This window comes from Channa argus, chromosome 2 (genome assembly GCF_033026475.1).
Source record: "Channa argus isolate prfri chromosome 2, Channa argus male v1.0, whole genome shotgun sequence".
In the NCBI taxonomy this organism is placed as follows: domain Eukaryota; kingdom Metazoa; phylum Chordata; class Actinopteri; order Anabantiformes; family Channidae; genus Channa; species Channa argus.
Genome location: NC_090198.1, coordinates 31,290,018 through 31,314,357, shown reverse-complemented (window position 1 = coordinate 31,314,357; position 24,340 = coordinate 31,290,018). Strand labels below are relative to the sequence as shown.

The 24,340-nt window shown below is 43.5% G+C and overlaps 1 protein-coding gene across 1 annotated transcript; it reads right to left on the bottom strand.

Annotated features, from left to right (window-relative positions):
• Positions 1-1,306: 1,306 nt before the first annotated feature.
• slc9a5 (solute carrier family 9 member A5) lies at positions 1,307-23,853 on the bottom strand. The gene is made up of 16 exons (XM_067492232.1): positions 23,352-23,853; positions 19,190-19,492; positions 17,971-18,134; positions 16,264-16,342; positions 15,991-16,168; positions 15,117-15,337; positions 14,606-14,808; positions 11,415-11,504; positions 11,104-11,174; positions 9,881-10,007; positions 8,915-9,006; positions 8,684-8,810; positions 8,429-8,578; positions 7,615-7,684; positions 6,929-7,057; positions 1,307-6,843 (listed from the first exon to the last, which is right to left on the bottom strand). Exons 1-16 carry the CDS (start codon positions 23,707-23,709, stop codon positions 6,236-6,238), a joined length of 2,970 nt encoding a protein of 989 aa, XP_067348333.1. The 5' UTR covers positions 23,710-23,853; the 3' UTR covers positions 1,307-6,235.
• Between the last annotated feature and the right edge of the window lie 487 nt (positions 23,854-24,340).

Genomic DNA, 24,340 nt, shown 5'->3' with positions numbered 1-24,340 from the left:
GTAACAACACCTAGCTCCATCACCAACATGCTAAGAGTTAGCATTCCGAGCTAACGCCAACCAACAATCATACGTTTAGATTTCTATTACACCAATGTTTTTCAGTGAGCAGCACACCACTGAAAACTCTCTTTAAAAACAGCAGGTAGATTTCTTTTCACTTACAGCCATTCTGGAGACATTTTCAGATTCCCCAATTTCTTCTCCATCCAGGAGCAGCACGTCCCGTCGTCACGTCGTCTCCTTTACCCGGCCGGCAGTTAGCGTTAGCTGCTGAAAGCATTAATGTTGGACTTATTTCCGAACAAACGACGGTGGACCTCAGTTCTTGTTTGTAGTTGCGTGGTTGGGCTAAGCGTGGTTTTAGAAAGATCTCCAGGGTCTAAGCTACGGTAACTAGTTCGGAGTGAGAGAAAGGTTAAGGGGGAAACGTCACGACAGCACAGGCTTGGGTCAGAGAGCAGGTAATTGTGAACTAACGAAGTTGGACATCAACGTGGATCAGAGTTTAACATAACACCTGAACAGATTTGTGCAAAGCTTCAAAAACACAGGTTTTATTTGTATTATTATTTAATTGTCTGGTCATTTTTATGCACGTTATGTAATTTAAACAGGTTTGTAATTCAACAACGAGCAAAGACTCGTTACTTCCGCCCCGAAAATATCCGGCTGCCATCTTGTTTGGCTTAATTTTGAAAAACAAATAGAACGTCTAAGTTTTTTAGCCTATTGTCAAAATAACTGCATATATTTGATGAATCTCAAATACGAGGTAGGATTAAACCTGGACATACAGAAAAACAGGTACTTTATTCATCCAAAAATGGAAATTGAGGCTGCACCCTTTTCTATATCAAATCAATACATGGTGGGTATGTAGCCTCAAATTTGTTGCTTCAAAATGTATTTGGCCCCTTGCAAACTGGTAATTTCTTTGGTTTTCATCAGAATAGTTTTTTCTCCAGATTAGGGGAAATGTGACGTTATGGACTGTTTGGGGAACTGTAGACTGCAATGAATGCACATCCCAATAGACTTTTGTGCACTGTGAGACAATCATCATTAACCACTTGCTGTTTACTTGTTCAGAAATGTGTTATCATGGCATAAACAGATGTGAAGTTAATGCAGACCTCTGCCTTATGCTATCCAAGTCTAATTTACAATGACTTGGGTCTCTAGTGGTAAAATGTGGTTATGGACTCCAGCTGTTGTAAAATTCTTGTTTTCAAACAGACATAGGTTAAAGGCTACATCAATACCCCTAAACACTACATGTAATAATTCATATCAGATGTGCCAGTTTGTTGGACTTCAACTTTTATTGTATGAACACACCCAACAATAGTGATGGGTCAAACAATAGTGAAGCATTGGTGCGTGTAACAAGTACAAAGCACTTTGAGAAAAATCAAGTTACAGATACAGCTGCTGTGTCATAAGGAAGTGAAGCACCAAATCTGGAAGCCCTACATTTGACTCTTCATCTTGAAAGAAGGGGAGGAGACTGTGTTTGGTGCCGTTTGTAGTAGTTTTTGTTTTGTCATTATCCGCTGATATTTATGGAACCATCGAGAAAGAGGAAATTATCTACAGTCTGGGATCATTTTGATCTTATAACACCAAATAAGGTTAATGTATTTCTTTCCCTTTTCCACTTTTGCTTTTCATTTGAGTTAATTATGTTTACATAACTTTCTGAATGACTCTTTTTTTCACATGAATGGACTTTTAATTTTATTTGCAGGTAAAGTGTGGTCTCTGCACCACAGAACTGTCTTACATAAACAGGAGCAAATTATCAGTGCACCTCAACAAACTTGCTTTACAATTTTGATGTTCTCCTGCCTCATCTGTACCTTGTATAAGAGTTTTTTCAAAGCAGGAGATCTGGTCTCAAAGAGACAAAATCACCTCGGCCCAACTATGCTCCAAAAACGTCTCTTAATAAAAACGTGTAAACCCTGCCATTTCACCTCACATAAGTGCACAAGCACTCCCATTTTCACTTATTTTTCATAAATTACATTGATTTCACGTTTTTCACTTATACTTCCTTGCAAAAAAGATTTTTGAACATTCAGCATTTATAGTCATATTATTTTGGTTATATTCAAACCAATTAGCATAATATAAATTTCTTTTTTGTTCAGTTGGCACTTTATTTACAGCTGGCTATGTAAACAGGACTGTTCATCCACACGTTAGAAGGAATGAACCAAGTTCAGTCTGCACACACTTTATCCATGTTGCCTGCTATTTATTTTTGTTATCCAGCAGATGTCGGTATCAAGTGAATCACTAACACAGTGTCAACACTGTGTCGGCCCAGTTAGAGAACTGTGCCATACACTCCATGATGTGTCATCTAGCCATCACTACTCAACAAGTAATTAGGCAAAACTTGTTAAGCCTTATCAAAGCATTTGCTAATATTAGACCACATAGATTATAATTGTCACACTTTTATTTGTCCTGACTAAGGTCTTTTTGCTCACAGATGACAAAATCACCAACACTTGATTTGCATGTAGGTGACAGTACCTCCAGCTGTCAGAAAACAGTTATTTTCCGGAAGAGGTTAAAAAGGTAAAGTAAATTCTTTCAATGTGGGAAAAATCCACAAAAAATCTAAAATCTGTGTATCAAGAGTTCAGAATGACACTTAGGTGCAGTCATGTTACAGTTTCTGTGATTTAGGTTCTCCTGTCACAGTAGGAACCTCAATTAGTTTTCGGCCCGCTCAGCTCACAACACCTGCTGTGTGAAGATTTGAGCAATCAGTACAGATATGTACCATCCACACAGCCAGAAACAACCAACCAAGACCCCAATGAAATAAAGATTCGACACCCCTTGTCAAATATCTGTCCAGTATGAAGAACTTTTTACAAGAAGCAACACATCCTTGTTGCCTCGTTGTGCAGCGGTGAGGCCAAAGGAAAAGTCACTGAGCTGCCAGATGCACCAGCATCACTGTGACAAATTACCAGTAAAGTTCAGCAGGGGTCACAATGACCTCCAGGGTAAAGGGAAACAAAAGCCAGTTTGTTTTACTGAACTATTCTGCACTGAAAACCACCCCTTTATGTATTAAACCCAATATTGACATTTAGTAGATTTGTTCACACCAGGACAGTTGTAGGCTGCTCCTTTGCGTCCCGGTTACACAATTTCAAAAGTCACATTTATGAGCCAATATTTGCATTTTTTCAGGAGCTGAACAACAAACAAACAAATATGGACTCCAGCCAAACAAGTTCTGTATGCAGAGACACATTAGGGATTTTAATCAGATGGGAATGTGATTGATTACATAAAAACACTGTGGAAAAGTTCTGATTTGCTCTGTGTTTGTTATCCCCAGGCTTGTGCTGGACCAGACAGTATGGAGCAGATCCAGGAGCACATGGGGGTGGAGCAGATAGGTTTTGTTTTTTTTTCACACTGCAGAAAAAGGATCAGATGTGAGTCAGTTCATCTGAGAACTACACGCAGCCTGAACAGACGAGGACTTAACTGCTGCAGACTGACGGAGCTGAGGCTCTGACACGAAGACAGAGACACAACAGGCTGAAAGGAAAAGCATCACACAAACATCTCAGCTCTCAGCATGTACACATCCTGCTGGTGGATGGATAAACCTGTGGATGGTTTCCGCCGTCACATAGAAACGGATGATCAACACACAGTGACACAGACAAATATTAAGGCAGTGCTACACACACACCCTGTAGAAATGTACATTATGATGTTTTTACACACTTTGTTCAGTCAAAATAAACTAGTCTGTAGATCTAAGATATCTGCAGCTTTACAAAATGTAGCTTCGACAGGGTAAATACACACGTTACGTTTGTAGAGTAAGGAAACACAAAGCTTCTGTGAGCTCAGTTTGAAAGGTGACAGGAAGTCAGTGAGCATTTGTTTTTCATAACTTCATCCTTCATTTCTAGCTGCCGAGCTCTAACATCTGACACACAAGGTAACAGCTTAATGAGTGCCATCTGATCATAAATTTAAGACCCATAAAATAAGACAATCCATCATTCTGCAGGATGACTAAATGATTATTACTGATTGATTACAGATGGTTACAAGGAGGCCTGGTGGATCAGTGGTAGAACATTGGGTTTAAATGCACAAGGCAGTATGTTTAAATCCCACCCCACTAGGTGTCACCCTGCCCAGCCAAAAAAATGGGAGGGTTACGGCAGGAAGGGCATCCGGAATTAAAACTAATGCCAAATCAACACATTCTGTTGTGGCGACTCCTGAAGGGAGAAGCTGAAAGCTGTTGATCTTCGATGACAGATGGTTACAGATTTGATTAAAACAACAATATATAGACCTAAAGACAAGCAGGTGTAGGTGGAAAATAATAAAGTACATTCAAGACTTGTACCTAAGTAGAATTTTTGGTACTTTTACTTTGCATGAATATTAACATTATACCTTTTCTCCACTTTATGTCTCTGAAAACTTCAGAAACTTTATGGAGTCAGACTGTGAAACCAGGACCTAATGAACTACTGAACACTGATATTATTACTGATGTATTACTGTGGCAGCTGTCAGTACAGGAAGTGGTGAAAATCAGCTCCACCTTTACCCGCTGACACATCAGTGATGTTTACACATTAATTCATTTAATAATGTAATCCAATATTATAATTTTCAATGGTATTTGAAGTATACACATACCAAGTATTTGTGCAATGTAGTAATGATACTTTAACTTAGACAATATGAGTACTTTGTCCACCACTGAGTATGTAGAGACCAACTGTCAGAACCTTTACGTTCCACTAAATAAATTGGTCAGGCCTTCTCACCAGCAGATCTGACCAGTCCTGGCTGTGACAGTGTGATATGATATGTCATTTAAAAACACACTGTTTCTTAATGTTTCTTCTCCTGGAAAAATAATCCACAACACAGAGAGGGAAATCTGTGCACCTTTTCTAACATACACCTCTCTGTACCTTCAATCTGAAAGTGGAAAAGCCACAGGAGCTGGTGAGGTGCAGATTAGAGCAGCAGGGATGAGCTCAAACTACAGATGGCTGGAACTCAGACATGTCAGCTGGTGGCAAAACAAGCATCAGACAGCTTTTGTCCAGAGTCGACAAAAGACTCACATAACCCTGACCCACTTGTTGTGTTCTGATTTGACTAGACCCTGGTTTTCTTATGTGCCTCCATCAGATGCACCAACAACAGTGGTGGTTTGTTTCCTCCCATCCTGCTTCACTTTTATGTCCTGGGAACTTGGTTAAAACCTGTCATTGAGATCTAGAACACTAAGACTGTTTCCCAGGTCTGGAGGTAGTAAAAGACTTTATCCTGTGTGTTACAGCTGTCACTCAACCTAACATTATGAATTATGAAGCTCTTTAAAAAGACCTGGTTTTGTGTCCCTGCAGCTCCGTCTCCTAACAACTAAACTGCAAACGCACATCGTGTAGGGAACATAATTTTAACGACAATATTTTCTAATAACATGATGAGAATATGTGGATAATGAAATAAATGTCAAAATATGCTGATACCGAACACAAAATGACCCGCGATCCAGTTTTTCTTTATGGTATGATCTGTAAATTTGCTTTAGGTCAGAGAAAAATTGTGGTCTGGGTTAAATAAACAACTTTAAACCAAACCACAGTCTTTCTCCGACATTAACCAAACTTAACCACATATACTTCATTCACCCACCTCCCACCCAGCCTGCTCCCCATCATTCTGGTTTTATTAATAAATCTTCATTCATTCAGACATGTTGGATCCACTGATTACATTTCCCACAGAAACATAATCACATTTGTAGTTTATTTGCATTGAAACGAAAATAAGAAAGCAGCTGCTCTCTGAGCTCTGAGCTTCACTGCAGGGGATTGATGACACTCAGCTTATTGTTAACATCCTCTTGATCTTCATCATTTACAATTCTGCTCCACTCCGGCAGGTAAATGAAACTTTTTAACAGTTTCAGTCTGCCCAGTTCTCTCAGTTGCATCGGTAAGATTTAGCACATAAAAACCAACAGTGATGGTGGGAAACAATTACAGATGAGGCCGACTGCTCTACTACACACACAGTAACACACCTTCAGCTCAGCTGCTTTCCTATTGGACGGCCTGACAAATTGGAGGTCTTCTGTGCAGTGAAGGTGCCCTGAAGCTGCTGATTGGTTGAGACCAGTTCCTGTTTGCTGATCTGGAAGCTGTGGTTACAGCTGGGTGGGGCCTCGATTGTGCAGGTCACTGCTGCCAGGAGGGGGGGCCGCCACCAGGCTCCTCAGGTAGACGCAAGGGTTCTTCCTCCTCCCTGAGCCTGGGACAGCACCAGGTGGGGGCGGTGGGGGTGGCAGGAAGCCAGGGGGTCTAAGAGGTGACATGAGTGGCTTCATCTCCTGTAACACTCCCCCCCCCTCCTCCTCCTCCTCCTCCTCCTCCTCCTCTTCCCTCAATTTCTTCTTCTTCTTCTGTGGGAAGTGAAAGGAGCCCTGAGTCACCTGGGTTCCGATAGAGGAGGTGCTGCTCCCCACGCTGCCTGGCGGAGTGTAGGAGGTGGGGCGGGGTCCTCCCAGCCTGGAGAGGGCGCTCACCCGAGGATGGACGGACTCAGCTGGAGCCGGTGGGGACGAGATGCTCTCCAGGGAGGAGATACTCTGGTTCCAGGCCTCCTGGAGGTCCACAGGGATGATCTTTGTGGCCTCCACAGACACACAGGGGGGGGGCGAGCCCACGCTGCCCTTCCACGGCAGGTGGCTGTCTCCACCAATGGGTGAGTGGGGGCCAGCTGATGGACTCTGACACCCTTCCAAAGCTGCTGGGACTGAAGGAAACAAAACCAGGACAGATGCTGTGAGTCTCTGTGTTGTGGGGAAAAATACCCAAAACAATATTTAGTGGGTTTGTACCTGATGTGGGGCGTGGTTTGGGGGACTCGACCTTGCGAGCTACGAAGGTGATCCCCACGTCTTCCTCCTTCTCGGGGTCTGAGTGTTCAGCTTTCTCCTCCTCAGACTGCACAGGGACAACCACTTGATCTGAAAACATATCAGTGCACGTTAGACCTCTGACCCAATTCTGCTCATTTGACCAGTTTTTTTCACCTCTGTGACTTGTCACAGACCAGGCATCCTCAGACTTCTCTCCTTTTCCTATCCTTTCCTGTCCTTTGCATCATCTAATCTCCCACCCCACCCCATCCTCATCCACTCACCAGCCTCTCAATTCATAAACCAGGACTCTGATACTTCCTATCCGCACTCTTCTGGTTTCAGCTCTGGGTGATTTGGCCCATTTTGGACCTCTTTTTATATACTGTGATACCAAAAACTAAATGGTTTTTGTGTTGCCACCAGTGACCAGCAGTCACACTCTGTCTCTGTGTGGAGCCTGTTTGTGTGTCTACATCTACACAACATGGCGACACAAACACACGCAGATCGTGTTAAGATCATTGGACTAAATGGTGTCATGAGGTCTTTGCTGACTCAGATATTCTCACAGGTGTGATTGTGGATGTAAAGAAAGGCCATGGGTGCCCTGAGCAGCAGCTCTAACTCTGCATAATGGGAATTATGCAGTGCAGGTTATTTACCTTTGTCCACCCAGCTGACATTACGTCTGGGTTTGTCGCCGCCTTCCTCCTTGGAGTCAGATCCTCTCCTCTGGTGAAAGAATCAACATATCAGCTTCTTATTGAATGTAATTTCATAATGACTCATACCTGAAGGGCTGTGCAGCACAGGGCGAGGCAGAGCTGGAGCTAGCTTATTGTAACTTAAAAATGTCAGAACTAATGCTGCCAAATTGTGTGGCAAATTTTAGTTCACTTCTAGCGACAGAGATTTGAAGCTCCAGTTTAATCTTTGTTTCATCAGTGAGACCTCCAGCTTTACTCTCGTTCCGGAGTTTGACTGCGAGTCTGGAACAACTTGGTCAAATGAGTGATTCAGTTCTACTTAATATCATGAAATGTGCGAAATGTTTCCTTAAAGGGGCTGGAGGTGGTACAAAACACACAGAGTACACCAAGTTTAGTTTGCAGGATTTCCTTAAATCAGTAATTTTGACAAGCCAGTCGGACGTTGGCTCAGCTCATTTTCTGTACCTCAGCTTTGTTCTATAATCAGTATTATTTAGTCTGTGTCTCCATGTTTGTGCGTCTTGACTAAATAAAGTAAATGACAAAGGAAAAGTTGTTTAACCAGCACTAACAGAGTCTTACCCACACAAACTAATGGCCGATCTCAGACAACAACACAGAATCTGTCCTACTCGTACAGAAAACTTGTGCTTGACTTTGATTTTTGCTGCCTTGTACCTCACTTGTAAGTCGCTTTGGATAAAAGCGTCTGCTAAATGACTAAATGTAAATGTAAATGCTGCAGCATATAATAAAAATCGCCTGCCTTCTTGAAGCTGCGGTCCTTCTTGTGCCGTTTGTGTCGCGTAGACTTGAACGTCTCCATGCGGCTCCTCATGTTCCTCTGAAACACCTCCCGGTCCTGACGCTCCTTCTCGCCCAGAGGCATGAAGTGTCGGCTGTAGTGGGACTGATACTGAACAGGGACGACACCACAGCCACAACCTGATCAGTAGACACACTTTTCACAGAACATCTGAAACAAACACACATAATTTAACATTTTAAATGTGTGTGTTACCCGTCTCCTGGGTTTGTACAGGTTCTCAGCAAGGACATGATGTGTCTCTGTGTCCTCCTCCACTTTGGCTCCAGGCACGTTATCGATCACCTGTAGGTCCAGACACACGCCACTGCCATTCTCACGCCTGCAACAACACACAGCTGATATGACTCTGTCATTGTACCAGGTTCTGGATTCACATGTCACAGTCCACACATGTTGTGTTCAATGAAGGGTCATGTGACTCACAGGTAGTTGGTGACATTAGTGACTTCAGGGAATGAGGCTCTGCTGGCCATAGAGGGTAGAGACAACCTGGCTGAGGTCAGAACGTTCCCGCCCTGTACACACACAGGTCAAAGGTCAATCTTTAAAGTGTCTTCTGTCTGCCTTAGTCCTCGATCTCAGTTTCTAATGAACCAAGGTTACCAAGGTGATCAACCGGTTTAGAGGGCTTAATGGTAGTAACCTGTGCCTGATGTCTCCTGCTGGATGTTTGACAGTAAGACATAATTTCTGTTTCTGAAACATGAGGCTGATGATGATGATGATGAGGATCTTAATGATGATGAAGTTGATGATAATGTGATGATAATGAACACTCTCCTCAGGTGTCAGTGTTGTTATGTCTTTGGTGTTGTAGTGCAACATATGAGCAAGACTGTGACTTGATTACATTTTTTGTCCATGAACAGTTTTTTCACCATCATGTGTGTATGTTATAAGCATTCAGACATTTAAAGAGACCATATTATGTATAAATTAAAACTTTTAACGTTTTCTCAACTAAAATAGGATTGTATGGTCTTTGATTCAAACAGAGCTAAGAATCTTATAAAATCTATGTAAATGAAGTTGAATTGAATTGAATGTTTAAGGGAAAACAGTGGGATTGTTGGAAAACTGAAAACCTTTCTTCTCAGTCCTCCGGTTCATACTGACTTTCCTTTAATGGTAGTGATGAGGATCAAATTTCACAGCAGTTGTTTGTCGTTAATGTAAAAGTGTTTACTCAAACCCAAAATGAGGCTCTATCAGTCCGACTTATTCTAATCAAATGTTTCTTTGTTGTTCACCGTGCATCAGGGAGGTCAGAATGAACAGAACATATACAGCAGAATAGAAGAGTGTTGGTGGTTATATGAGATCATGGCTGCTGCTTTAAGACAGACATGAAAACTGTGAACCCTTTTTTCCTTTCCTCTCGTCTCCCACCTGGTCAATGAAGCTGATGGCGTCTCTGATGTTAATCTTCTGATAAGCCTCCCACAGTTCACTCTTCCTGTACACAGACTTCCTCAGCAGCAGCTTACTCAGGTAGTTCTTATCAAACTGCTCCCACCTGGACAGGAGACAGACACAGACCAAGCCAGAAGGAGAGACAGTTACAGACAGAGAGACAAGTGATCAGTTGTCTTCACCTACGGAAAAGTCCAATACTGAACTACAAATTCATGCAAGGGAGGAGCAAAGAATCAAGTTCCCACTGTGTCAGTGTTGGAAAGTAACATTCGCTTAAGTACTGTATTTAAGTAGTATTTTGAGGTACTTTACTCCCTGTATCTGACAGCTTGAGCGAATTAGCAGAAACAAACTCTAATGAACTACTAAACTCTGATGTGTTACTGTGAATGAAGTGGTAAATGGTAAATGGTCTGCACTTATATAGCGCTTTTCTACCTATTGGCACTCAAAGCGCTTTACACTGCTTCTTATTTACCCAATCACACTCACAATCACACACACATTCATACACCGATGGGGGAGCTGCTATGCAGCTGGCCAACACTCACCGGGAGCAACTAAGGGTTAGGGGTTAGGGTTAGGGTTAGTGTTCAGTGGGGTTCAGTGTCTTGCTCATGGACATTTCGACATGTGACCGGAGGAGCCGGGGATTGAACCAACAACTGTGAGATTGGTGGCCAACCGCTCTACCTTCCTGCGCCACAGTCGCCCAGAGTGGCTATCAGTGTTGAAATCAGCTCCACCTTCACCTGCTGCAGAAGTACTGATTTTTTTACAGTATGCACAGCAGAGATGCCTGGTGAAGAATTTCTGTTTGTACTTTCATGTTATCAACAGCATCAAGGTCAATAGGGTTTAAATACTTTGTCTTTTTTTTTTTGTGAGCAACTCAGAGAGCTCACTTTCTTACTGCAGTACTGCTACTTTTAGACCTAAAGTAGATTTTGTGCAAAACAGTATCAGTATGTGAAGATGTACTTCTATGTGTAGTGGAGTATTATTTAAAGCAAGTACTACTACTGATCTGCTGTGTCTGCTCCAAATTGTATGACAGAGCTCCCCCTAATGCACACAGTAGGTTATTACAACCACAACAGTAACAAGAAGAACATGTTGTATTTATTCTGTTTCCTCTCCTGGAGGTTAATCTGATGTCATTAAAACAGTATCGTCATGCCATTATATTGACTCACTTGTCTCTCCAGTGGTGGTATCCCTGCAGCCCCGCAATGTCCTCCACTGCTGTCAGGATGTGATCAAACGCCTGGACACACACACACACACACACACACACACACACACACACACACACACACACACACACACACACACACACACACACACACACACACACACACACACACACACACACACACACACACACACACACACACACACACACACATCAGGCTTCCTCACACTGAAGAACTGACAGTTTTCATCACCAGACTTCAGCAGCTTCAAAAAAGAACTAGAGAGAAGCAGAAGAAGAAGACGGTCTCACTCTTTCATGAATCTCCTCATTGATGGTCGGCTTCCTGCTGGTAGAACGAGGAACTTTGAGCCACTTCACCAGAGGTTTGATGGTTAGACCCTGAAAGAACAGGGGCCGTGACAGAGACAGAGGGGACGAGCTGCAGGTTTTACTCTGAACTAGAAACACATAAATCATTGTTTGTCCATATTGATCACATTTGTCACACACTGAAACAGCTGGTAACATTGTGTTTTGAATGTCTCATGAGACTGAAACATTTCTTCAAACTTTGCTGTGATTTCTCTCTGCTGGATAAAAGCAGCTGCTACATGATTAGATGCACATGTGAACCTGGAGTCAGCATCAAACAGTGTGAACATTCAGAAAGTACAAGGTTTTCAATCAGAAGCCTGTGAAAAAAGCTATTTTGCAGCTTGGCAGGAACATCTTTGTTTAGAGGACAGATTCCATCACAGTATGAATCTGCCTACAGTCTGTACTTCAACATAAACAGGTTCCTTTAAACTGGAGTCGCAGATGTTACAAATGTTAAGCTAAATGGAAACAGTTGACATTAAAATACCTGATTTTAGCTGAATTAAATATATATAATATAATAATAATATATATATATAAATAAGTATCTGTGTCGCAGCTTGTGTCCTTCAGTGAAATGTGCTGAAGGACTGATCCTGCAGGAGTTTGAGTTGATGCTACAGCCCTGACTTCAGTTTGTTAATGAAAGAATACTCACAACATGAAACCTGCTAATGAGAAGCATGTTACTGCCGCCCTGTGGTTGTACAGGAAAAGAGAAAAATGAGCACAGAGTCAGAGACACCTGCTGCCCTACAACACAGTCAAAATCTAATTAGAGCTTGTTTTCATTATGGGAATCAGTCCACATCTGAGGTCTGCTGCAGCTGGACGTCCCCCGTCTCCACCTCCCACTGAAGTTGCATAAAACAAAAGGACGCTGTGACATCAAGCTGTGGCTCCTAAACTCAGGACCTTCTGCAGGGACTCTGAACACCATTAAGATGCGCCATCGTGCACCACTTTGCCACATGGTGTCTGAATAAATGTTGATTTACTCTTCACATGATGAGGATTTGCTGAAAACCCCCAGAGGATCTTTTCTTGTTCACTGTCTTTTTTAAATTTCTGCTGACTCTACCACATAATCCCCAGGGGTCCTTCCCACCTCCACCCTCTCTGGCCTGCCTGCTTTGCAGCTGCACTCATCAACAGGTTCTCATTGATGAAGTTGTTTTCTGTGCTTTCACTCAATAAACGCTAAAGACACTGTACTGATCACTGCTTATTGACCTGATGTTCACAGGTCACTAACCCAACAACACACACGCGCCAATATCCTACAGAGTCTCATTCAGGTCGTGTACACTGTTAATTGAATGGTGCAATGATGTGTTCATGTACTAACTATACTCTAACTCTGTTTCCAGAAAATGTTCCCGAAACATTCTCTCTAGCTGAGGGAATCTGAGCCGACTCATTTCAGCTGATTCTCCAGGCACTGCAGAGAATGATGGGATGATTAACCAAGAAAACTCTTTTATGCACTCTTCAGTAACACACAACTACTGTTAATATTCACAAAACCATCCAGTAAAACCCTGAAAAAGACAGAGATCATCTTTAAATCATAAGTTATCACAGTGCTCCTTTTCTAACTTTATTATAACTATAACTTATGGCCATGAGAATTTGTTCTGTGATGATTGCGTAGAAACCAACAAAGCAGCATGGAGATCATCCAGAGAACCTTTATGGACTCCCCAGCCTCTGATTCATGGTGGGAAACAGGAAACACTTCAGATTTAGTGTGTATTTACACTTTCTTGTTTAGCACTTCCTGCCTCTGACTTCAGTTGCTGTACATTCACAGACACACAGAGTAAAGCTGTCACACTCTCAGGAATTATGTCATGAAACTTCCTGGTTTTTAAAGTAACATCTAACAAACAGAAACCCAGACCACACGTGTGTCTTTAGGACCGGAGACTGCTGGATCCACCTGGTCCTGATCCAATGCTGCAGATGTTTTTACTGGCCAATAACAGTAAAAACCAAAAAGTACAAATACAACACTGCAGAAATACTGAGGTATAAATATATCTATGCGTTACATAGAAGTACAGGCATGCTAGGAAGGAACAAAGTTAATTTGTATTAAATGACAAATTAGTGACAAATGAAGATGTAGGTTTTCCAGGCATTTAGATTTTAGAAACCACGGGTTCCAACATGGAGACTGAAGACAATCTGCACCACAGCTCTTGATGATCCATTAGTCACGTGGTTTTCTGCTCACTGTGGGACCAAGAGGTCAAAGGTGATACAGATCCTGACATCATTGTTAATAAGCAACATGAAGCGGGGGAGCAGAGGTCCCTCTGTGCTGCAGCAGCACATGTCTGAGCCATGGCCCGACAAGGTCTGTGATGCCCTGAATTTTCCAGTGCCAGTCCGACATGGCAACCAGGTCCAGACTGCATGAGATGTATGTGGCCACATGGTCACTGGGTTCACGAGATGATTACAGAGTCATAAGTTCTCACTGTGATTTTTAGACAGGTATGTCAGACCACCTGACCAATTACAGCTCTCCATCAGTGCCTTTGTGTTTGTCCACACCAGAGGAGATTATACTGGGGATTTGAAGGCTAATGCTAATGGAAGGACTAAGCGTTTTGTCTCTAAGGAACACGCTGTTGTTTCCACAGCTCCTCCCTCTATCAACAACAACCTCACACTCAGAGCTTTGTGGTCTTGTTGGTCAGAGGAACCCAAACTGTGATTTGACCACGCTTGATATTTTTCTTCTGTGTTTGATGGTTCAGTTTTGACTTTTCAATGTGAAAATTTCTGGAAATCATCTGGAGATGTTTCTGCATATTTGCAAGTTAACTAATGAGGGATTAACACACGCTTGGCCAAATTTAGAGCCCCTCAAACTGCAGATCTTTAAATACAAGTGGCTGTTTTTTGGCAGAACATTTAAGAAAAGATTTATAGTCACAGTTAATCAACTGTAACAAATGTTGGATGCAGTTAAGTTAAGAAGAGCTGCAGACCATTTTCTGCCCACGGTCAACACTTTAACCACAGAGACAACAGAATGACTAATGATACTAAATGTTGCCATGACAACAGGCTCGGGTTGCGTTAAATTCTGGACAGGAAGTGGCTCCTACCTGAAACATGACAGTGAAGAAGATGACCACGATTGTCGTGGCAACAAAGTAATCTTTAGCTTTGACCTGCTGGCTGTCCAGCAGCACCACCAGCGCGAACGCCACCGCTCCCCGTAGGCCACCGTATGACATCACAACCTGATCGAGCTTGTCCAGAGGAACGAGACGGAAACGGTTGAGAACCCAGGTCTGACCGATCACACCTGCAGCAGAGAACATCACAGCGGTGATGGTTAGTTCGTGTTAAAGGTTAAAGCAGGTTAGATTAACTGGAGTGTGGCATTTAAACTTGCTCAGTAAAGATCAGCATCACCAAACCCCCCAGCTGCAAAGCTCAAATGTCACAGCTACTTTAATCTTATCATGTGAATGTATCAGCCCAACGATGGATATTTACACTGAACATTTAGATTAAAATCTTTATTTACATTGTTTTCATTCTCTTTCTTCTCTGACTGGATCAAATCTGTTCTAAAAGAACCTGGATTAGGTGCCTGAAGAGAGGACTGACCCATAGCTCTGAAGACAAAGATGAAGACGAGGGTGCAGGACACCAGGCCTGTGTCCCAGGCCCACTTGGATTTGTCCACGGCTGAGATCCCCAGGAAGATGAAAATGATGGTCTCAGCAATGCTGGCCAGAGTCTTCATTGTGTACTTCACTGTGGTCCGAGACTTCTGGGAAATGTTGGCCTCCACATATTTGTTGGCTCCAATGCCACAGAAGGTCAGACTGCAGAGAGGAGGGGGTAAAGTGTTTTTATCTGTCTCACTGGAGTGGCTGCAGCTGCTTCGGCTCGTGGACTATGTGTAAATAAACAGTGGTGCAGGGCTCTGACAATACAACGGTTAAATCTACTTCAGAGACTGATGCTTCATATCAGACGTCATTGCAAAGGTCACCACCTTTCATCCAAAGCTGCTCAAATGTTAACATGCAGCTTTGAGGCTCACACAGATAGAAATCCTGAGCAAGTTCACCTGTTGATGCTCGAACATTACACAGGGTCTATTTACCAGCTGATAATATTCATTCTGTTCTGTAGGTGCAGTGTGGAGACACTAAAGACCCTTCAGATTTATTCTGAACCCACTGATCTATCACCTTTACCTGTGATCAGCTCGTTCAATTTTGGATCAATATCATTCATTTGGCTCAGTTTTAGCTCTGTATTTAGTCTCCACCTTCTCCTGAGGGAAACATCAGCTTCTACATCCTCCCCTCTGTTCACCAGCTGCTCTCTGACTGCGTCTGTCTGCAGTTTCCTGATGAACTCTGACCTTTTAACAGCTTTTTCTCTGAAACACTTCCCTTACGTGTTTAGTCTGGGCACTAAACTTTGAGCTGAAACTCACTGTAAAGTCATGGTGGGCTCTCTGACTTACGACAGAATGGCGGATAGGGAGAAGAGCTCGGCGGTCAGGTAGGCCAGGTAGACCAGCAGGAAGACAAAAAGCGGCTCGATGATCCGAACCTTCTTGGTGAAACGAGTGATGAAGCCCAGGATGACGGCAAAGACCAGACCCACCAGAGTGCCTCCGATACTGACAATGAGAAAGGAGGCTGCAGAGGATGTGAAGGAAGATCAAGGTGAGTAGGAGAAGAGTCAGAGATTAGACGAATTCGATTAGACGTTGTGCTCCTAACTGTGGACTCACCCACTCCTTTAAAGTAATCAGCTGTCTGAACATTCTCTGGTCCTACTTCCACAAAGGAAATGTAGACTTTATATAAAACCTGCAGAACAGAAAAACGCGTTAGAGTCAAGGTTAGATTCAATTGTTACAGATTTTTAGATAAAAGCTTGAATTTCTGAAGTTGATCCAGACGTGGAGTTGCAGTGTTTCCTGCTGAAAGTTGGGACCAGTGCTGCACAGCCTTCAACAGAATATTATGAGGTTGTGTTTCTGTTTCTAGCCACCAAAGTCTGATGTATCAGGACTGACACTGAAATCAGATGGCTCCATAACCTTCTGGACAAAAGGAGGAAACTAATGGGCTGATATCTGTGCACTAACAGCTCTATGAGAGGCACACACCTGCCTTCTAAGGTGATGAAGATGAAGAGGTTGTCATAATGCTGGAGCAGGCTTATACTGATCTAAATGCACAGTTTCCCCCTGTATGAACTGGTTTTTCATGTCTAGCACTGCACAGTCCCACCAGAATAACACTGAATGATTATCTATCTACTAACTGCTCTACATTAATGTCATTCAGTGTAAAACACTGATTCAAAATGACACAAAAACATTAACATCTGCACCACTTTGTCTTTTTCCTCTCGTCTTTGTGGGGTAGCAGGTCACAGGCACAGCCTTCCCACGTTTCTTGGTGGGATTAGCTCATATTCTGAGTGCTGCTGAGGATTAGAAAGTGTTAATCTGCTCACCACTGTTTAATCTCAGCTTTCTCAAACTCAACATGTTACTAAGTAAATGTGAAGGTTTTGCTCTTCCTGCTGTTTGTCATCAAACATCTCATTCTTACTGTGGGAAACGATGAGCTGAAAAGGATCATTCTGCTGTTTTTGTCAGGAACATCCAGGGTTTCTGGTGTCTGAGCCAAAACTAGAAGTCAAGATTTCTCCAGCTCAACTGCTCAGATTTGGATTGTTCACAACTACCACTGTAAGGAGGTTACACACTAAATCACACAAATATTACTTTAAAGCATCAAATAGTTCAGCATGTAATGTTGCAAATGATAGACCTGCTGCAACTAACTAGGAGGGATCTTAGGCTAATACTTGAATTGTTATTACAAATACTTCAGGCCCTCTGAACTCTTTGCCCCAGCGTGAATAATATTCACAAAGAGATACAACTATCTACAGAGAGATACCACCAAGATGCACAAAACAACCACAAAGATGCTTAAAAGCTGCATAAAGATACACAACAAACGTGGAGATACACAAACTACTACAAAGAGAGAAATTATGCCAAATGTCTACAGAGATACATACAACAACAACTTCAAATGAGGCACTATTTATATTTATGTTATGTATCATTGAATCTGGGGTCCTGTGTAGGAAGGTGTGGTACCTGTGTGTCCCAGGGGTCCACTGTCCACAGAAACCCAACTATTACATAACATTACTAACCCAACAAGGTCAAAGTGGACCGAAAGTACAGTAAACTCTCACACACACACACACACACACACACACACACACACACACACACACACACACACACACACACACACACACACAGTGCTGAAATCGTCTGACCTTGTGTGCCTTTGTTGCTATAACAACACAGCTACAGATCTCAGCATGATGAGATGTGTGTATACAGATTTCCCTACATCTACCTCTTCTGTGTGTGTGTGTGTGTGTGTGTGTGTGTGTGTCTCACCACGGTGACGGCATCGTTCAGCAGCGACTCTCCAAATACGATGATGAAGAGTGTGTCGTTGACATGAACCTCCTCGAACACGGCCAACACCGCCACCGGGTCGACAGCTGAGATCAGTGCCCCGAACAACAGGAAGTCCATCAGGTCGGCCTGCACACGTTCATCTACAACACACACACGTGATCACACAAATGAACACAAAGAGAACAGGAAAAAAAAAAAAATATATCATTCTCCCTTTCTTTGACTGACCCATGACCTCTGACCATCAGTTAATGTCCTACAGGCCTCAGTGACTGACCCCCGAACAGGGCTTGACATTAACAACTTGCGCAGAGCTGCATACTGACGAAACACAGATGACCTACATTATTTGTTGTTCTGGAAAGTACTTTATCAGCTAGATGCAGCAGACCTGCAGCTTTCGACAGAAGCTGAAGCTACGCTGGTCTTTCTTTAAATTAAATCCCTGACACAAAGGGAAATGACCCAGTTACAGGAAGAAAAGAGGAAGTGTCCAATCCAACTACCATCCTCAGTTTAATAAATATTCAGTTGCTGATGAGCATCTGTAAAACACTATTTGGCTAAAGGAGTTTCGCATAAACTAGCAAAGTCAGGTCCACATATCCGACGATAAGTACTAGTAGCTAAATGATCAAAACAGGCCTGTCTCGTCTGGTCTGGTCTCATCTCCACAGGGATGTCTTCTTTACAGTGCTGTGTCAGTCACTAACGCAGAAGCACAAGGTGATGGGCAGGTAATACTCATGGGAGTGGTAGTGTCGTAGTGTCACATTGCAATTATTTCAGATGACTTTTGAGAATACAGTAAAAATATACACTCACTGGCCACTTTATTAGGTACACCTGTACAATTTAATGCAATCCACCACAGCCGCTGCCATGAACTTTTTCTCAGTTTATCAGGTTGAAACTGTCAGAAAGGTGATGATTCTACTCTCTGTTTATTATTGAGGTTGAAGTGGGTGGTAGAGTCCTACTGGAGAGTGACAACTCTACGCACAGCTCATGGCAGAGCTGCTGTATCGGACTGCATTAGATTGTACTGGTGTACCTAATAAAGTGGCCAAGGATTGTACATAAATATGTAGAAGGTTTAACCTGCCAAAGTTGCTAGTGGGAGTAACTGTGTTATCCACCACTTCTGAAATCCAGTCAAGCCCCCACCTATAACTCATGATGTTAAATGACTGACCTATGACTCCCAGCAGTTTGGCAGCATACAGGCAGAAACCAGTGCAGAAGGCATTCCACAGGGTTCCTACTACAGCGTACATCAGGATGGCTCCCAGGTTGTCGAAGAAGAGGCGGGCTGGCATGAAGTACCCAGCATCACCCACTATAGTTGGCAGCAGGAAGAGGAAGAAGAGGGCGGGCTCCAGCTGGTACAGCTGCTTCTTACTGGCTATGAGCACGATCCCACCAAGCACCAAACCCAGGAGAATCAGCATGCAGCTCTCTGGAACGACTGTGGTGAAGCGCTGGGAGAAGTGGAACACTGCAGAACAACAGAGTAGAGTTAGATGCTCAATATTTATTTTGCAGGATTATTATTATCACTGCACCATTGAAAAAGCCAAAAAGAGAAATCGAAAGAATGTGGTTTATTTTTTCTGTTTGTTCTTTTAAAGTCCAGGTGATACTGTTTGGTGTGGTTCTCGTTTTGTCTACTCGTCCCGTACACGGAGGTATACTGGGCCAGGAAGGGAGAGACTGGCCCACTGCTATGGGAAGACAAAGCCTTTCCATGCAGTTCGGTTGCAGTGGGCTGATTCTCAGAGCAGGAATTCTTAACTCACTCGGAAGGAAAGACAGTGGTTTCGTTCTCTGTCCCAGTCTGAACTGACAAAGGGACATAGTGCATCCCTCCACCACAGCTCCCACATGATTGATGACTAACTGTCCCACGTCCTGGTGTGGATGGTCTGTTTCAGTGGAATTTAATTACAGAGTGGCCAGTGGTCCAGAGCAGGGGTGACTGTGGCGCAGGAGGTAGGGCGGTCATTCACCAATCCCACAGCTGTTGGTTTGATCCCCGGCTCCTCCGGTCACATGTCAAAGTAATGTTGAGCAAGACACTGAACCCCAACTTAGTTGCTCCCGGTGAGTGTTGGGGAAGCTGCCATGCAGGTGGCCATCGGTGTGTGAGTGTGTGCGCGAATAGGTAGAAAAGCGTTATGTAAGTTCAGACAATTTACCAGCGTTCGTCTGAAAGGAGGACGTTTGTGGCCGGTAAGAAATAACAATGCTAGTAACAGTGTGGGGTTAACATTGAATAATGGTTTGATCTAGTCTGAATTTTCTCTAACAGGACATTTCTCAAGCTTTAAAACTCTCACAGGAGTGGACACTTGATGGTACTGAAGCTAATTAACAACAAAAAATTAAATTCAATATTTTCTGCAACAACAGCCACATATAATACAAACATCTCCCTTATTCCTTTATATACACATAACAGTGATTATAGAAATTAACTATCACTCACCGATTCCTTTAAACTTCTCCATTTGTTGTAGTTTACAGTTGGTGTGTGTGTGTGTGTGTGTGTGTGTGTGTCCATTAGTCAGAGACAAAGATCAGAAACACCACAACTATACTGGCATCAGCTAACTGTCTTTGTCTCAAACTGTTAGAATTATATTCATATTATGAATCAACCTTGAGTTCTGTCTCAGCCTTAAGCTGCAGTAACTACCGACCAAGTTGCAAATCTATAATTGATATAGTGACATTTGTCTTGGCAAAGAGTTGATGCAGATCTGGAACCAGTTTTAAGTTCCTGCTCTAAACCAGCTAGAAGGTACAATGTGACTTCTTTTAGATCAAGAGTAGAAGTGTTTCATACTTTATTGTTTTGTCTGTCGTCTCCCTCTCTTTAACTGCTCACTGACAGTTTTCCAACACACACACACACACACACACACACACACACACACACACACACACACACACACACACACACACACACACACACACACACACACACACACACACACACACACACACACACACCTGCAGAAGGAACAAACTACACATCTATAATCAAAAACCATCAAAGACTGATTTGCTGTGATCTGATGTGTGTGCAGCCAGCAGAGCTCCTGTTTGATTCATGTAACGGTCAGACACATCTGCAGGGGCCACATGCCCCAGGCACACGCACACACACACACGCACACACACACACAGTTTTCTGGGGGCAGCTGCACGTCAATTTAAAAATAAAATGAAATAAAAAGTAATGTAAAAACTTTGTGTAGATGTTTTTTTTTTTTTTATTTGACACAACATAAACTGTGTAAATGTCCCATAAGAGGTACGATTCACAGTTTAAAGCACAGAAAGTCCAGCATGAAGCCCCGACGCCCCCCGGCTAATAAAGACAGAAGATTCAAAAATAAAACCTGGAACCATCTCAACTTTTTTAACAAACTTACATCTGCTATTTTCCAGGGATTCTGTCTCTACATTGGACAGAGAGCTGAGACTCCCACACACCAGACGGACAGCGAGGACAGAACCACTGAGAACATTCAGCAGCTCGACATCTTAGTCAAACATGAGTCTGATCAGACTCACATTGACTTCAAACTGTGGTCAAAAGGTCCAGAAGAGGCTCAGTGTCTCTACATGGACACGTGGAGCTGAGAAAAAAAAGTGCATTACTGAAACAGTTCTGTTGCCAAACAGAGCTGATGTCAGGTGAACGTCATCATCATAGCGATGTGTTTAAATAAAGCTCTGCTGGTGCGGGACAGGAGGACAAACGGGCTGCACGTCTGTCCCTCTGTTGTCATGAGATGTGAAGACAGTTCCCTGCAGACTTAGCTGAGTCTCTCATTAAAGTCAGCAGGGGACAGAAATGTTCCAAAACAAGCAGGTAGATACGGCAGCTTGTTTTGGACAACAGTCTAACATTGGCCAACACTCTCCCCTCACCTGTCTCACCTGTCTCCCCTTTCATTAAAGGTTTATTTTGACCATCTTTCTTCAAACATTCTGAAATCTGAAGTTCCTCCTGAAACATCATCAGTTTCTCTCTGAAAGTCTCAGTTTTAAAAAGTAAATGTGCAGTTCACCGTGTACCTGAGGTACTTCTACTCCTTTATAATCAGCACCGCCATCTGGTATTAATCCGTGTCCAATCTGTAGAAGGTGCTGATGAAGCGGAACTGTCTGACATTCTCTGATTGGTCAGCAGGACGAGCCTCGCTCAGCATCTTACAGGAAGTTTCCACAGTACCCCTCCACAATAAGACGAGTCAGGGGACATATTCTGCTCAAGTGTATTTTCTATGAAGCAGCACAGTGACTTTATTAGGAGTTTATTTTGGACAGAATCCTGATGTCCTCATAAGAATGTTGGTGACTTTCCTCCCTCAGACTAACAGCAGAGGGCGTGAGAAACCATTTCTTCAGTTTACTGGAACTGTGACCATGTTTATCACTTCTGATGATGAAGGGACATTTGTCCTAAAGCCCAATATAGATATTGATCTGTTGGGTTTATGTCCTCACCATTTTAGTGTGAGGGGACGCTGTCACTCAGGTGTCTCTTCACCACAATTACAGCTACACTAGCAGCATTTAGCTGTTTGCTTAATATAATAAACAGTGTTTATTTTATTAAGTTTTTATTATCTTCTCCACTCATCACTATCTTGCTTTTTTCTCCAGTTCTTCTTGTTTCTCTCTCAGAATGATAAATCCTCTTCATTTTCATCTGCTGGTTTTCGTTGTTTCATTAGACCTAGATCAGTCGGGGTCCTCTCGTGTCGTTGCAAACTGTGCACACAGTAAGTACTGTACATAGTTTAACTTTTGTCAGCCCTCAGGGGCCCCTACTGGCCTGGGGCCCCAAGCAGCTGCCCGTCTTGCCTGCTGGCACAGAGGCCTCTGCTCGAGCTGTGTCTCCTAGAGCCTGGTTCCAGTTGCTGCTTCAGTCATTAATGGACGCACTGACAGAAGGTCAAGTTAGTTAAGGTCCAGTGGATCTGAGCAGGTTCAGAAGCACGTTCAGAACCAGGCTGAGGCCCGTATATCTTAATAGCTCACAGTAAGAAGGAAACAGATAATTTGCTTTGAAGTTCGGGTAAATTAAAGCGTTTTCTTAAAGTCAAACAGGTTCAGAATAAAGTCAGTCTGAACAACTGGACCCGAACCACATGGTTCTTTCTAGGAACTGATAAAACCTGAACAGCGTCAGTCTTAATAGAATCTAAACTCTGAGTCACAATGTGAACAAGAAGCAGCTGTTAACTCCGATCTGGTCTAGCACGGTTCTGGTCTGGGTACTTGTTCACATACACACATACACACACACGCGCGCGCGCGCGAACAGGATGGGGACTTACGGATCTTGGCCACGCTGGCCACCAGGAGCCAGATGGCGATGATGTACGGAGTCTGGACGTAGCTCCACTCCCACTGGACCACCCGGTACCCGCCGCCGTGATGATGATGCTGCCCTCCCTCCTCTTCTTCCCCGGTACCGGCCGGTTCCTCCGCGGCGGACCGGGCCAAGGCGAGACCGGGCGCTCCGTACTCCACCGCGGGCTGCGGGAGGAGGAGGAGCGGCGGGGCGGAGGGAGAGGCGGGGACCGGCGCAGAGAAACCGAGTCCCGGCCCCCGGAGTGGCGGAGCCTTGCTCCCCGGCAGGTCGGCGTCGGCGGCGGCCCGCAGCAGCAGCAGCATCAGACCGAGCGGCAGCATCTTCCCCCGGTGCTCAGCGGCTCTGCATCGCTCGGGGTTTTTATGGACTCCGAGAGGACGCAGCGAGGGAGGACGGACCGTTTAGGACGGTTTACTACATTAACACAGGCTCCGGTGAGAAACAAGGAGGAGGGGACGCCAGAGCTGGACATGTGACCCGCCCAGTCCCCCTTTAAAGAGACGCACACCGTGCAGGTGGAGTCCAGGCGGGAGGGGGGGTTATAGACTGTAGACCCCCCAGCAGTTCCCTGGTTGTCTGATTAGTGTCCTCTGAAACTGCTTGTAAGTAACTACGTACATTTACTTAAGTACTGCACATACAGTAGGTATATATTCGAGGTACTGTTTCATTTTCGCATTCAGTTTTATTTGAGGAAAAAACGGGACCTCGGATTCAGCTAATTACTGCAACTACTCAGCTGCAGCATAACGTGATGAAGACACTAGTACCTTTACTATTTTACCATCCTAAATTACAGACAACTTGACATTACTGTACCTAAATACATCGGATTAGTTCTTGTGTTCAGAGTGATTCCTAGATAATTCATTATCAATTCATTAGTAAACGTACACAGTAGTACTGTAAAGTAAAATACTTCACAAAAACGCAGGACAGAGTATTTCTGCA

Bases quoted from the DNA above. Each gene is read 5' to 3' on its own strand.
- slc9a5 (XM_067492232.1), bottom strand. From the start codon at position 23,709: ATGCTGCCGCTCGGTCTGATGCTGCTGCTGCTGCGGGCCGCCGCCGAC. The intron at 19,493-23,351 runs GTAAGTCCCCAT...GTTGTTCTGCAG, and splicing joins GGCCAGCGTGGCCAAGATCC to TGTTCCACTTCTCCCAGCGC. The intron at 18,135-19,189 runs GTCAGTCATTTA...TGTGTGTTGTAG, and splicing joins CAAACTGCTGGGAGTCATAG to ATGAACGTGTGCAGGCCGAC.